Source organism: Lipotes vexillifer, unplaced genomic scaffold, assembly GCF_000442215.2.
Source record: "Lipotes vexillifer unplaced genomic scaffold, Lipotes_vexillifer_v1.1 scaffold196, whole genome shotgun sequence".
In the NCBI taxonomy this organism is placed as follows: Eukaryota; Metazoa; Chordata; class Mammalia; order Artiodactyla; family Lipotidae; genus Lipotes; species Lipotes vexillifer.
The window spans coordinates 763,571-778,158 of record NW_006775077.1 but is presented as its reverse complement, the minus strand read 5'-3'; the positions used below and the strand labels follow the sequence as shown (position 1 = coordinate 778,158).

Genomic DNA, 14,588 nt, shown 5'->3' with positions numbered 1-14,588 from the left:
CGGCGGCTCCGGCCACGCGTACGTCACCCCGTCGTCCGGAGGACAAGCCGAGCCTCAGGGAGCCCGGGGGCCCAGGTCACGCACTGACGGACGTGGCTCTGACGTCCGTGTTAACCGACGGGACGGGTGCCCGTGGTCCCCGGGGCCTCTCGTCCATCCAGCCGTCTTCCCCTCGTGTCCCCTTGGCTGCCGCTGGTTCCCTCAGGGAACGAGGTGCTGCTGTCTGACCTTCCAGGCCTCCGTGCCGCCCGGGCCCCGCCTGTAACCGCGGCGACCCCGTCGTCCGCAAGCTCCCCGAGGGGCCCCGGCCTGGCGCCCAGCGCCGCCCCTGTTCAGGCGGGACCTGGAGAAGCGCTTGGCCGTGCAGTGATGGCACGTGGGGCGCTGACTGCAGAGAAGCGGCGCGGGGACGAGCCTGAGGCCGGCAGTCCCAGCCCTGTCCCCGAACCCGCCCCCGCGCCGCCCGCCTTAAGAAGGTGCCTTACCAGCTTGAAGATTTTGGAAAGCGTGCCCTGGGCGTCGTGCCCCTTGAGGCCCTTGTGAGCCGATTTGTAGTCGGAAGCTCTGCCCCCGTAACCGAATCCCGGCTTCTGGCCCTCGGCTCCCTGCAAGAGAGGACGGCCGCTCTCAGTCGGTCCATGTGGCCTGGGCGGCACAGACCCTTCCCATCTGCTTCCCTGGAGGCGTCAGCAGCCTTCAGACTTGGTGAAATTTGGGGGCTTCTACCTTTCTAACGTGCACAGACAAAATTCCCAATTCTGCAGCCTGGAGGAGCGTCTCCAGGATGACCAGGACCAGCTCCCCTGGCCGCGGCCTGGGTGCCCTGCGTGTGGATGGTGAACTGGGACCAGGGTCCTTCCCGGGGCTCTGGGCTGGGAGCCGGTCACTGTAGAGGGGAGGGGGTGGGTCCCGGCTGGGAAGCCCTGTCCCCCAGGCCGTGCATCTGGGCACAGCCCCAGAGCCAGCCACCTGGACGGGTCTCAGCAACCCCCCACCCTGGCTGTGTGACCTTGGGCAAGTGTTGGAACCTCTCTGAGCTTTGGTTTCCTCTTCTATAAAATGGGGATAATGGATGCTCTGCTCTGAGAATGGAGCCTGTGGCTCTGAACTTTCGAGTTTGCTGTTGTTATGGGGAGGTGGGTTCCACTGGCAGCTCCCAGCCCGGTCTCCAGCTGCCCCGGGAGCCCCTCTCACTTCAGGGAAGATGGAGAAAAATTGCCTTTGTGACACGTAGCAGTGACAAGTGATTACTGAAATGTAAGGATATGTGTGTCTCTAGGACCAGTCTGCATTCTAATGCGCTTTAGTTTCAAAGGGAAACTTCCACTGTGAACACAAGAAAGGAATGGGGGAAACTCTGATGCTCAGACATAAGGAATGTTAGCCTTTGGGGGTAACGGGTGTCCAGCCTGGGGTGCGACATTCCTCCAGGGGTGAACCACACATCCTGTCTGTGTCACGGATCTTATGCAACGGACAGGCTCTGAGGTCTCACTTCACGTTTCGCCAACAAGAAGTAGGAAGCTCTCTGTCTGGCCTCTCCTGAGAATTCTATACACAAAATAAAACCGTCTCCTGATGGAGACCCCAGGACCCTTTGCCTCAGGCTGCAGCGCTTTCCAGTTTCACGAGGGTGCCTTAGGGCTGGAAGGAGCTTGGGAAACCATGGGATCGATCCCTCTGGTTTAGGCTCCAGAAGCTTCCAGATCCCTCCAGTCCACCCCTCTCGTGTTGGAGCTGAAGCTGGACCAGGGCCAGCTGTCCAGGCACACCCCCTGCCCTGCACCCCCAAGGTACTTCAGCCCAGGTTTGGGAACAGACATTGGCCACTCAGCTACTTTCACGTGAAGGGTTATCAAGTGTGCAAGGGACAGGGGCAGTGAAGATCCAAGACCACATACGAGAGGAGCCCAGAACTGCCCTGAATCCCAGAGGTTTCCATGGACACGCTTGCTCCATCATGGTCCAGGGTCGGGGGGATGGTTAAAGAGGACTGAGCCCAAGGACAGACACAAGAGTTGTCGAGATCCACGCTTTCCCATGCAAGTGCTAAACTGTTCTCTTACTCTGCTGTTTTCTCCAAAAATAAAGAGCTTCTGAGAATTAAATTCAAGGATTGGTTTTCAGATTAATAATCTGCTTAAATTTTCTCCTTTCAAACTCCTGGTCACTTATATCTTTGGACAACCTAGAATTTACCAAAAAACAGACAACATAGTTTAGAAAAATGGTGGGATTTTCAGGAACTCCAAATGGGAAGACAGTCGTGTGGCTCTAGGAAACCGACAAACCAGCTCACGGAATACGGAGCAGGATTTTACTTTGGAAAAAAAGAGAAAATTAACAGACATTAGTGGGACCAAACACAGAGACGTGAGAGGCATGCAAAGGCCGTGCTGTTAGCTGCCGGGCTGAAGCGGCCTTTAAACGACTGGAAGAAACATGGTCTTTCTCCTCCCATCACTCCACGTTCACCGATGGCTTCGCCCTGATTCACGCCTAGAGGGTTAGGAGGCAGCTCAAGCGGTTACTAAAATCAGATTTCTGGGTCAAAAGTGGGTCCCATTCTTCAACATCATCTTTGTCTCCTGCTGGCACAGAAAGTCAATCATTAATTGTCCCTGAGGGCTGGCCCGTGTCGATTCCCTACGTTATCATCACCTTTCGGCAAATTCATTAGGTCAGGAAAACGCTCATGCATATTTGTATAAAATGTTCCAGCAAATATCTCAGTTCATACTTCAATGTAATTATGTGTTGGGGCAGTTTATAGAAGCCTCCCCTGCCTTTTCTCTGAGGGTGGCTCCCCCCTCCCTCCTCCCTTCCTTCCTTCCTTCCTTTTCTTTCTTTCTAAAGTCATTCATTGATTTCTATTATGCTTATTAATTGGGCATCAAGGATATGTAGGCTCTGCACTAGAGATATACTGTGTCTCCAAGGACATTGGAGGATGTGTTTCTAAGGATACTGTGTCTCCAAGACAGACACAGTTCCTGGCCTGTAGATTAGTGGAATTCTGGAAATTTTATAAAGTAAGAACTCTATCTAATATTTGTTAGTAAGTGTGGTCGATAGATTTAGTTAAAATATAGATAGGCATTTAAAGTTGGCTCAGACACAAAATTTTACTAGAAAGTGAACAAATCAGCCATTTAAAATCTTCATGGGTTAAATGAAGATTTTAATCTTCTTTAAAATCTTCTCAGAAACTCCTAAAAAGGTTTTCCTGGATGGCTTGATATCCAAGCTTTAGTTATGACTAAATCAAAACCCAAGCCAAAATCTTTTGGATCACTGAATGACTGAATTTAGCATCTTTTTGTCTCGTTAGCAAAATCGTTTTTTTCTCCCCAAAATGTCAACATCTGGCAGGGGAGGGAGTGCTGGCTATTTGGACGGGTCCACACGCGGACTGCAGGGACCCATTCTTCCTCATCTGCTGTTTTGGAAGGAAATCAGGAATTTTCTAATACATGGAGTCGCTCCTTCCCTGGGGAGGAGCCCAGGGGAGTCTCCTAGGAGCCCTTTGGTGCCTGGGCCCTGGGTCATGGAAACAGGAGCGTGAACCCAGCTGGAAGGAAGGACCGGCTGTGGCGGAAGCAGTGGGGGACAAGCTGGGTGGGATGGGAAGGAAGGTGGGCCCAGGGAGCAACTGAAACAGCAGAACAGAACAGCTGAGTGGCCATGAGGAACGAGAGGCAACGGGTGGACGTGCATTTGTCACCTACCCAGCTAAATCTGCTGAGGGACAGTCCTCGCCCCTGTGTGAGGAAAAGAAAAAGAGGGACATGGTGATCAGTGTGGGAAAAACATTCTCTCCACGAAACAGGAAACACAGGACAACACAGTGCTGAGATGGCAAACAGGTTTTGGCACACGTGCCCTATCCTGTGGTTGTCCGTGGCCCCGGGGAGCTGCCCAGGGAGGATTTCAGATTGGGGTTGAGAGGGAAGGGAGCTGGGATGGTGAGCGCTGTCTGCACAGCAGCAGGCAGGAAGGGGTGTCACGCGCGGCTCAGCCTGTCCTACGTGGGCTCCACGTGGCAAGACATTTTGGGGTGAAGTCAGGGATCTCTGAGTCCAGCCCTCCTTTTGATCCATTTAGGGATTTCAGGGAAGGGCTGTAAAGTGATGATGACTCAACACATTGGGAGGCCTTACCTTTCCTTGTGATGGAGGAGGTGTGCGAGGTGTCACCTGCAAAGACACGGGAGAATGGTGAGCGGGGGTGGGGTCCCTCCTTCACAGCAGCCCTGACCCTCCTCGTGAGAGCCTCCTGTTGTCACCGTGTCACCTCGTGTTGTCACCTGGCTTGTTGCTAGTTCCCTGCTAGCTCCTGCTTGCTGGGAGGGTCTGGTATCTATTGGTATAAGAAGCCACCCACTCAGTCTCTGCCCGGCGTCCCCGTTCTGTTTTAGTTGAGAAAGAAATATACAATTTGAGAATTCGAAAGTATCCAATGCTACCTCGATCTTCCAGAGCACACAGAAAGTGTTTGAGAGGATGGGAAACACACCAAAGGCTCTGCAGCCACAGAGGCAATCCCTCTTGGCGTGCTCCCATGACACACCCCCTGTCGCAGGTGATGGAGATGGTGAGCTTCACCACCGTCCTCTCTGGGGTGGGCAGTCAAGGGCCCCTGGTATTCGAGCCTCAAAAGGGACACCCTCAGGTGTGCGACTCCTAAAGCTCCCTAATCAACATGAAAATACCATCTTAGATGTCTGCTGCACAGAAGGTTTATAATTAGAGCCTGTGGTTTTGTTTTTAAGATGTTATTTTTTAGAGAAGTTTTAGGTTTCTAGAAAACTTGCACAACAATTGCAGAGAGTTCTCGTGACCCCTCTGCCCTGTGCACAGCACCCCTGGCTCTCGTGTGGTCCACTTGTTAAAACTGAGCCAGTGTCAATACATTAACCAAGGTCTGTGGGCTCTGTGTTGTACATTCTGTGGATTTTGACAAATGTATGAGGTGTCTCCGCCGTCACGGGATCATTCAGAGGAGACTCGCTGCCCCCAAGTCCTGGGCACTCCTAGTCTATTCATCCCTCCTGCCCCCGCACCCCCGATCTTCTTACCGTCTCCAGAGCTTTGCAAAGCTTGTATTTTTGAACTAAGCATCTCCTACTAGCTTAGTCTCAAAAGGAGTGAGTTCTTCGGTAGAACTCAAGGTTTTAACACAAAGTTAAGGTGCAGGTGCAGCCCAGACCTTGGGACCAGGTGCTGGCCATGGGCTCCCGAGGAGGTGGGGGGCGTCGCCTGGGGACATACTCGGGCCCTCGTGGCTGGGGCAGGGCCGGGCGGCCCTCAGCCCTCTCGCCCGCGGCTGCCACTTACGATGTTCTTGAAGAAGTGCACTACGGGGTTCTCATCCTGGGGCCGGCGGTGCTGTGCCTTCGGGGGCAGGGGGCCGTAGTGGGTGGCTCTGGCCGCGTGGTGTCCATCCTGAAAGACAGGATGCGTGGTCTCAGGGCAGGCTGGACCCTCTGCTGTCTGGGGGAGCTGCCTCTGCTCCTCTGTGGATCCGGATACTTTTGGAGACCAGCAGCTAGGAAGCTGCTGACGCCACCGGATGCAGCCAGGCGGGTGGGGACTGGGCGGTGCTGTGCCCGCAGGTCCCTCCTCGGCTGACCTCCTGGCCACTGCAAACGCCCCCTCGGGAGCCCTCCCAACGGGAAGGCCAAGCTCAGGGGGGAGCACCGCCAGCCTCCCCGGACGCGGGCCCCACCTTCAGAAGCGCTGACAGAGCCTGCGAGCCGGTGGGCCCAGGAGGAGGGGGACTCGCCTGGAGCCCTGGCAGAGAGGACGGTGCTCGTGCACGCCCCCCGTTACGGGAGTGTGGGAGGTCGTGAGAATGAGGGGATCAGGAAACGTCTGGAAGGTCAGAGGAATCCCCTGAAAGCCCGTGAGGTAAATGCGCCAAAGCCTCGTGCACACATCCTCCATCGCCAGCTTGGTGCTTGTGGTTCGAGAGGACCCTTACCATTCAGAAGACACTGTTGCCACCGAAAAGTCTAAATTGGGCTTCTCGGGAATTTAATGCATTTAATGGCCTTAGTTTCACTGGTGATACCTGCACCCCGACTGGGCTGTCACTGGAGTAACAAGTGCATCGTCCCTGGCACTAGTTATAGGTACACTGTACCTGGTACTAGTTATAGGTGCATTCTCCTTGGTACCAGTGACAGGTGCATTGTCCTTGGTACTAGTTACAGGTACATTATCCTTGGTACTAGTTACAGGTGCATTCTCCCCGGTACAAGTTACAGGTGCATTCTCCTTGGTACTAGTTACAGGGGCATTGTCTCTGGTACGAGTTACAGGGGCATTGTCTCTGGTACTAGTTACAGGTGCATTATCTCTGGTACTAGTTACAGGTACATTGTACCTGATACTAGTTACAGGTACATTGTTCCTGATACTAGTTACAGGTGCATTGTCTCTGGTACTAGTTACAGGGGCATTGTCTCTGGTACTAGTTACAGGGGCATTGTCTCTGGTACTAGTTACAGGTACATTGTTCCTGATACTAGTTACAGGTGCATTGTCTCTGGTACTAGTTACAGGAGCATTATCTCTGGTACTAGTTACAGGTACATTGTTCCTGATACTAGTTACAGGTGCATTGTCTCTGGTACTAGTTACAGGTGCATTATCTCTGGTACCACTTACAGGGGCATTGTCTCTGGTACTAGTTATAGGTGCATTATCTCTGGTACTAGTTACAGGTACATTGTTCCTGATACTAGTTACAGGTGCATTGTCTCTGGTACTAGTTACAGGAGCATTATCTCTGGTACTAGTTACAGGTACATTGTTCCTGATACTAGTTACAGGTGCATTGTCTCTGGTACTAGTTACAGGTGCATTATCTCTGGTACCACTTACAGGGGCATTGTCTCTGGTACTAGTTATAGGTGCATTATCTCTGGTACTAGTTACAGGTACATTGTTCCTGATACTAGTTACAGATGCATTGTCTCTGGTACTAGTTACAGGAGCATTATCTCTGGTACTAGTTACAGGTACATTGTTCCTGATACTAGTTACAGGTGCATTGTCTCTGGTACTAGTTACAGGTGCTTTGTCCCTGGTACTACTTATGGGTGCATTGTGTCTGGTACTAGTTACAGGTGCATTGTCTCTGGTACTATTTACAGGTACATTGTTCCTGATACTAGTTACAGGTGCATCATCTCTGGTACTAGTTACAGGTGCATTGTCTCTGGTACTAGTTACAGGTGCATTATCTCTGGTACTAGTTACAGGTAGGTTGTTCCTGATACTGGTTACAGGTGCATTATCTCTGGTACTGGTTACAGGTGCTTTGTCCCTGGTACTAATTACGGGTGCATTGTCTCTGGTACTAGTTACAGGTACATTGTTCCTGATACTAGTTACAGGTGCATTATCTCTGGTACTGGTTACAGGTGCATTGTCCCCAGTAGTAATTACAGGTGCATTATCTCTAGTACTATTTACAGGTACATTGTTCCTAATACTAGTTACAGGTGCATTATCTCTGGTACTAGTTACAGGTGCATTGTCTCTGGTGCTAGTTACAGGTAGATTGTTCCTGATACTGGTTACAGGTGCATTGTCTCTGGTACTAGTTACAGATGCATTGTCTCTGGTACTAGTTACAGGAGCATTATCTCTGGTACTAGTTACAGGTGCATTGTCCCCGGTAGTAGTTACAGGTGCATTATCTCTGGTACTAGTTACAGGTACATTGTTCCTGATACTAGTTACAGGTGCATTGTCCCTGGTACTAGTTACAGGTGCATTATCTCTGGTACTAGTTACATGTACATTGTTCCTGATACTAGTTACAGGTGCATTGTCCCTGGTACTAGTTACAGGTGCATTGTCTCTGGTACTAGTTACAGGGGCATTGTCTCTGGTACTAGTTACAGGTGCATTATCTCTGGTACTAGTTACAGGTACGTTGTTCCTGACACTAGTTACAGGTGCATTGTCTCTGGTACTAGTTACAGGGGCATTGTCTCTGGTACTAGTTACAGGTGCATTATCTCTGGTACTAGTTACAGGTACGTTGTTCCTGACACTAGTTACAGGTGCATTGTCTCTGGTACTAGTTATGGGTGCATTGTCCCTGGTACTAGTTACGGGTGCATTGTCCCTGGTACTAGTTACGGGTGCATTGTCCCTGGTACTAGTTACGGGTGCATTATCTCTGGTACTAGTTACGGGTGCACTGTCCCCGGTAGTAGTTACTGTTAATGTCTCTGCCTGTCTCCAGCTGGCGGTCCTCCTATCCCCATCCACCAGGGCTGAAGCCCTGCAGTCACGCTGGCCTCCTTCTTTGCTCTGTTTCCCCCACTGACTCAGTTCACAAACTTTGTAGGTTCCTCTTTAAAGTATTCCGTCCCTTTGTCCGTTCCCCACATCGACATCGAGGCCAAGGCAGGCGTAGCCCTGTCCGGGCCCTTCCCTTCCCGCCCAGACGGGTTTGCAGCGGACGCTCTCCTGCTGTCCTTCCCCACACCGTTCCCTGCGTCTCTGCTTCACAAACTGAACATCTTTTCTCCACCGGGGGGGCCCCCGAGACCTGGCACCACACGGCATGGCCAGGCTTTCTCCACTTGCTGAGACCTCGTCTCGGCTCTGAGTGGACCAGCCACCTCGATGTCCTTTGAACGAGGTGTTCACGTGCCCTCCAGGCCTCCTGCTTCCCTGTGACTTCTCGTGCCCTGCTCAGCCTTGGAGCTCAAAGTCCATCCTTCTGCGGGTCCTGACTGGAGCCCAGGCCCCCTCCCACTTCCCTGTGGCTCCCTGCCTCTCCCAGGCTCCCCCCGCTGCCCGACACCCACCCTCCCGACGCCCCGGCCACGCGTCCTGCTGTCTGCAGTGCCCTTCCTGCGGCACTAGCAGGAACTGGGCATAGCTTCCTCGGCTCACCTGGGCCGGCTCAGCATGTGGTCAGCTTTCCGTGTCGCACACCCACAGCCTCCCGGAAGGGCGGAGGGTGCAGCGGGGGCCTGGTGGCCACAGGCTGAGTCTCCCTCTCCTCCACCGCGCTGGGGACCTCACGGGATCCTGGTTCCCCACAGAGGAAGCCCGGGGGATTGAGGTATGATGTGGGTACGACGGCGTGGGCAGAAGTGGGGGCCGTGCGCATTTGAGCTTGAAGACGTCCACCTCGAGGGGAAGCGCTGGAGCGTTTCAGGAACTGGTGACCCCCCCTCCCCCATCCTTCTTACGCTTATTCTCTCTGCTGGGGTTGCCAGAACATAAATAATCTGGTCCTCCTTGTGCTATGTTGTCTCTCAGCCAGCGCCTTTCTAAGCTCACAGACCAATCAGATTCGGTCACCGCTGGCCCACCTTACACATTCTTCTCCAGTAAAAGAGAGTATAAAATTAAGGATGAAAAAAGAAAACAGATGAGCTAGGAAACCGTTTAGATTACTTATTTTAAGAAAAAATATCTTTGTGTCTAATGTATCTGCCAAGTGAAGTTATTTATTAGATACCACCCTAATGGCCAAAAATAATTAAAGCAGCTCAGAACTTAGTACAATTTGCCCTGGCTTTGGGTTTTTTTGTGGGGTTTTTTTGGCCTCACTGCACGGCATGTGGGATCTTAGTTCCCTGACCAGGGATCGAACCCACACCCCCTGCAGTGGATGTGCAGAGTCTTAACCACTGGAGAAGTCCCTTTACTTTTGTTTTTATATACCAGTTTTCTGCAGGCTGTGTTGGATTTTGAGTCACAGAAACATCGTGCACTTTGATTCACCCATTCTGTGATTAAACTAGAAAAATTTCTTAAACTTTACAAAAAGGCTTTTAAATAAATGAACGTTCAGTCCTATATGCAGGTCTGATATTATTAGAACTTATGTATGCTGTGACACAGTTAATGAAGTATTCTGTAGATAATAATAATGTTTCACATGTTTATCATGCATATACCAGCTTTGAACGCTAAAAGAAAGAGCATATATTTTGGTGATTTTTATAATGAATACATTGGTCGCCAATCTTTTGAGGGAAAAGTAATTTAAGTCTTTTAAGGAACACATGAAGCTGGTAAGTTGTGTTCTACCTCTCAGAATCTGGGGTCAGAACCGTTCATGAAAAAGTCAATTAGTGTATTTATGGCCCTCGGCACAGAACTAAGCATGCAATGAGCATTAACTGTTGAATTAACGCATTGACAGTTTAGATCACTTTTAATACAGAGCCCAACACATGCAATAGATCTTAAGTAAATAGAACAATCATCACGGAATCCTTTTGTAACATATGCATTGAAGAGTGACTGAACTAGGACCCTGACTTGGAATTTTGGCTATAAGTTGTCACAGATGATTTAATGTAGAGTTATAGCTATATTGTTATAATTGTAATGGTCTGTTGCTGAAAGAACGTTTAGTCAATCATATTTCTACATATTAGCAATGAACAGTTAAAAAAACCTAAATTTAAAAGCACTACCATATATAATAGCATCAGAGAAACAAAATATTAGTTGTAAACTTAGCAAAGCATGTATAGGATCTTTATGCTAAAAACTAGAAAATGCTGGTGGAAGAAAATCAAAGAAGACTTAAGTGGAGAGACATACTATCTTCATGTGTCAGAAGACCATGAAGAGTAAAGATGGCAGTTCTTCCCCAACTGATCTACAGACGTAATGCTCCGCCACTCAGAATCCTAGCAGGATTTTGTTTAGATATAGAAAAACTAACCTTGAAACTATATGTAACCAAAATAGCCAAACAACTGTGAAAAAGAAGAATAAAATCAGAGGAACCGCATCACTTGACTTAAAGATTTCCTACGTAGCTATAGGCAGTGTCGTACTGGAGAAGGGGTAGACACATAGTTCAATGGAACACAGTAGAGTCCAAAAATAGACCCACACAAATAGGACCAGGTGATTTTTGACAAAGGTGCAAAGACAATTCAATGGAGAAAGCATAGTCTTTTCAACATATGGTATTGGAACCACTGGACATCCATATCCAAAAACATGAACCTCAATCCAAAGTCATACCCTATACAAAAATTAACCCCAAATGGATCATGGATCTCTATCTACATTGTAAAAGTATAGAGTTTTAGAAGAAAACCTTCATGACGTGAGGGTAGCCAATAAGTTTATAGACCAGACACCAAAAGCATGATCCATAAAAGAAACAAAATTGATAAACTGAACCTGATCAATATTTAAAACTTTTGTTTTGCAAAAGACACATTAAGAGAATGAAAAGACAAACTACAGATGGAGAAAATATTTCCAGTCATATATATGACAAAATACTTGAAACCACAGGTCCTTCTTGTAAAGAACTCTCAAAAATCAATGGTAAAAAAACAAACAACCAGGTTAAAAAATTGGACAAAACACTTGACTAAACACTTCACTGCAGAGGATGAGCAGAACGCAAATAAGCACATGAAAAGATGCCCAGCATCATTAGCTATTAGTAAGATGCAAATCAAAACCATCAGGAGACACCACTACACCCCTATTAGAATGGCTAAAAAAAAGGATACTGACAATACTAAGTGCTGACTAGTAGGATGCAGTGCAACTGGAACTCTCATGCTTTGCTGGTGGGAATGCAAAATGGTACCCTCACTCTGGAAAACAATTTGACAGTTATTATAAAGCTAACCATGTATGAATACTTACCATATGACCCAGCAATCCCACTTCCTGCTTTGAATGATAAAAGGAAAACTACATATTTTTGGATGAGATTTTTGTAATGAATATATTGGTCTCCAATCTTTTGATGGAAATAATTTGAATCTTAAACGAAAACTTATGATCACACAAAAACCTCTACATGAATGTTTATAGCAGCTCAATTCGTAATCACCAACTCTGCAAACAACCCCAATGTTCGTCACTGAGTAAAGGGATGAACAGACTGTGCTATGTCCGTGCAACAGAATACTATGCAGTAGTAAGAAGGAGCAACAACTCAGAGGCATCTCCAAGGCGTTGTACTGAGTGAAAGAAGCCATTCCCAAAAGATTTCATACAGTATGATCTCATACATGTGACTTTCTTCAAAAGAGTACACTACAGGGCGGGTGACCAGAGCAGTGGTTGTCAGGGGTCAGGAATGCGGGAGGGAAGGGTGTGGTGTGAAGTGGGAGGGAGGTTTGGGGGTGATGTACCCTTATTGTGGTGGCAGCCACGTGAAACTACATGCGTGTTAAAATTCATAGATGTGTACACCAGAAACAACCCAATTTTACTGTATGTTAATTTATAAAATAAAATAAGTCCATTTAACACGATCTATCGTTATTTGTCCCAAGGTTGGTGATGGCAACATTACGTCGTTCCGTGAATTTCCCGGTTGGAGATCTCCGCATAGGTGCATCTGGCCTTCTCCTTACATCCGTCTTATGTCTCCAGGTCTCCAGCTAGATTTTAAGTTTTTGGAGGAAAAGAGAAAAACTCCTTGATTGCCCAAAGCTTCTGGCAGTTTGGTTCAGCAAAACAGAAGTGGACAAAGGAACACAGAAACCCTCTTTCTACTGGGGCCTCCTGGAAGGAGCAAGCCTCTGGGGGCTGGAGGGCTCTGGTCCTGACACAAAAACCCCTGTGAACCGAGCACGCCGAGCGCTGGGGCTTCTGTTTCCCCACACGTGAAAGCACGGGGTTGAAACCGAGACCCGCTGAGAGTTTTTAGCTCTCAGCTTTTACTAAGGGGCCACCTCTGAGTAGCAGCCCGGGAAAGAAAGATAATTCTGCAGCTGGTTTATGTATTAGGGTGTCTCCTAAGACTCTAGGGCTGCTGCTTAGTCTGTTTATTTATGTATCACTAAAAAGTTCTGTGGTGAGCGCAGGAAGGAGAGCTAAGAAACGTGCCTCGGTTGCCATGGTGATGACACCTTTACGCAGTGGCAGGGGAGGGGGGTGCTGTATCTGTCACCCTGACTTTTTTTTTTTACTGTGGTAAAACATACGTAACGTGAAATCTACCATTTTGCCGTCGTTAAGTGCGCAGTTCAGCGGCCATAAGTATAATCACAATGTTGTGTATCCATTACACCATCCACCTCCAGCACTTTTCCATCTTCCCAAACTGAGACTGTACCCAGTAAACACAAACTCCCCATCTGCTGCCGTGGCCCCTGGAAAGCCCCGTCCTACTCTCTCTAGGAATCTGACGGCTCAGGGCACCCCATACGAGTGGAATCACACAGTGTTTGTCCGGTGGCAACTGGCTTCTTTCACTGGTGTAATGTCCTCAGGGTTCAGCCATGCTGTAGCTTGGGTCAGAATTTCCTTCCTGTTAAGGCCGGCTCATATCCTATTGCCTGTGTAAGCCACATTTTGTTCACCCATTCATCCACTGATGGACACTTGGGTTGTTTCCACCCTTTGGCTCTCAGTCACCTGCTCTGACTCGGACCCTGTGATGCTGATGTGGTCCGGCCTCCGACAGGTGGCTGAGGGGATGCAGGCTCCCAGCTTCCTTCCCCACAGCCTGAAGAGCATCCTTTATTCTTTGAAGGAGCATGGGGCGGGGGGGTCGTGACTCTGAGGCCATATCGAAGGCCAGCCTGCGCTGAGGAAAGGGGTCCACACCCAACTTGAGGCGCGCCGGGCGGGGAGGCTCTGGCTGTGCAGGACATCTCTGCTGTCGATTCTCAGTTCACGGTCAGAGCAGGGCAAGCGGTGGGAGCCCCTGGCAGGAGTGTCAGGGTACTTAAAAACAGTGGGTTTTGGCTTATTTGTTATATTTCACAATTTATAGGGAGTGGGTACTTATTTCCATGCCTCACTGTAAACCAGGGGGTCCGTTTCTCTCCTGGAGAAAACAGTCTGGGGAGGGAACGGGCCGCAGGGGAAGGGGGATGACGGCGGGGCCGTCTGGGTGCGAAGGTGACCCCAGTGGGGGGAGGACGGGGCGCGGGTCCTCCTCCCTCCACCCCTGTGTCCCCAGCCTCTGCCCCCAGAGCCTGGGACACACAAGTTTCCCTTTAAGGAGCCCCCTGGACTCAGCTCCCTAACTCAGGAAGGGTTCGTGATTCTCCAGTGCAGCCCTTCTTATCTGTATTCAGAAAGGATAGAAAAGCCAGAGTTGTTCACATTTTACAGTTATTTGCCAGGAATGGTGTCTCTTTGTCCATGTCTATCCTGATCCAAGTAGCTCATCTATCTGTAAGTGATTAAAAGGCAAAGGAGGAATTCGAAGGTCAGTCCTACCGGAAAATCAGAACCGGCCACCCCGAAGCCGGGGCGGGGCGGGTAGTGGCCGCCCCTCTGAGTGTGAGCAATCAGAAAAGGAAACAGGGCCGGAGACAGGGCCCCCGCCCCACATGCCGGTCTACACCTGAGGTTAGGACGTCAACACGCTATCTCCAGAATACGGGGAGCTGAATATTTGGGACAAGTGAAATTAGAAAATTAGTCCAGTCTTTTAAAAATGAAAACTCAAGTTGTTTAGAAAAATAGTGCTTATTACATAGGGATTTCAAATAACAAGAAGTTTGTAGAAGAAATCCTACCTCTTAGGGGTGACTTGGTTCACACTCTGATGAACCACATGGAGACCTGGCTGTCTGCACACGTGAACACGTGAGTCGTGTA

The 14,588-nt window shown here is 49.4% G+C and overlaps 1 protein-coding gene across 2 annotated transcripts in view; it reads right to left on the bottom strand.

The window, feature by feature from the left end:
* The window catches only part of MBP (myelin basic protein), a 36,860-nt gene that overhangs the window by 5,149 nt on the left and 17,123 nt on the right, over nucleotides 1–14,588 (bottom strand). For both annotated transcript variants that reach the window (XM_007449665.1, XM_007449664.1), the window contains 3 exons: nucleotides 5,337–5,444; nucleotides 4,161–4,196; nucleotides 486–605 (listed from right to left, as the gene is read on the bottom strand). In XM_007449665.1, coding sequence (XP_007449727.1) covers nucleotides 486–605; nucleotides 4,161–4,196; nucleotides 5,337–5,444 — 264 coding nt within the window. The remainder of the gene's footprint in view (nucleotides 1–485; nucleotides 606–4,160; nucleotides 4,197–5,336; nucleotides 5,445–14,588) is intronic.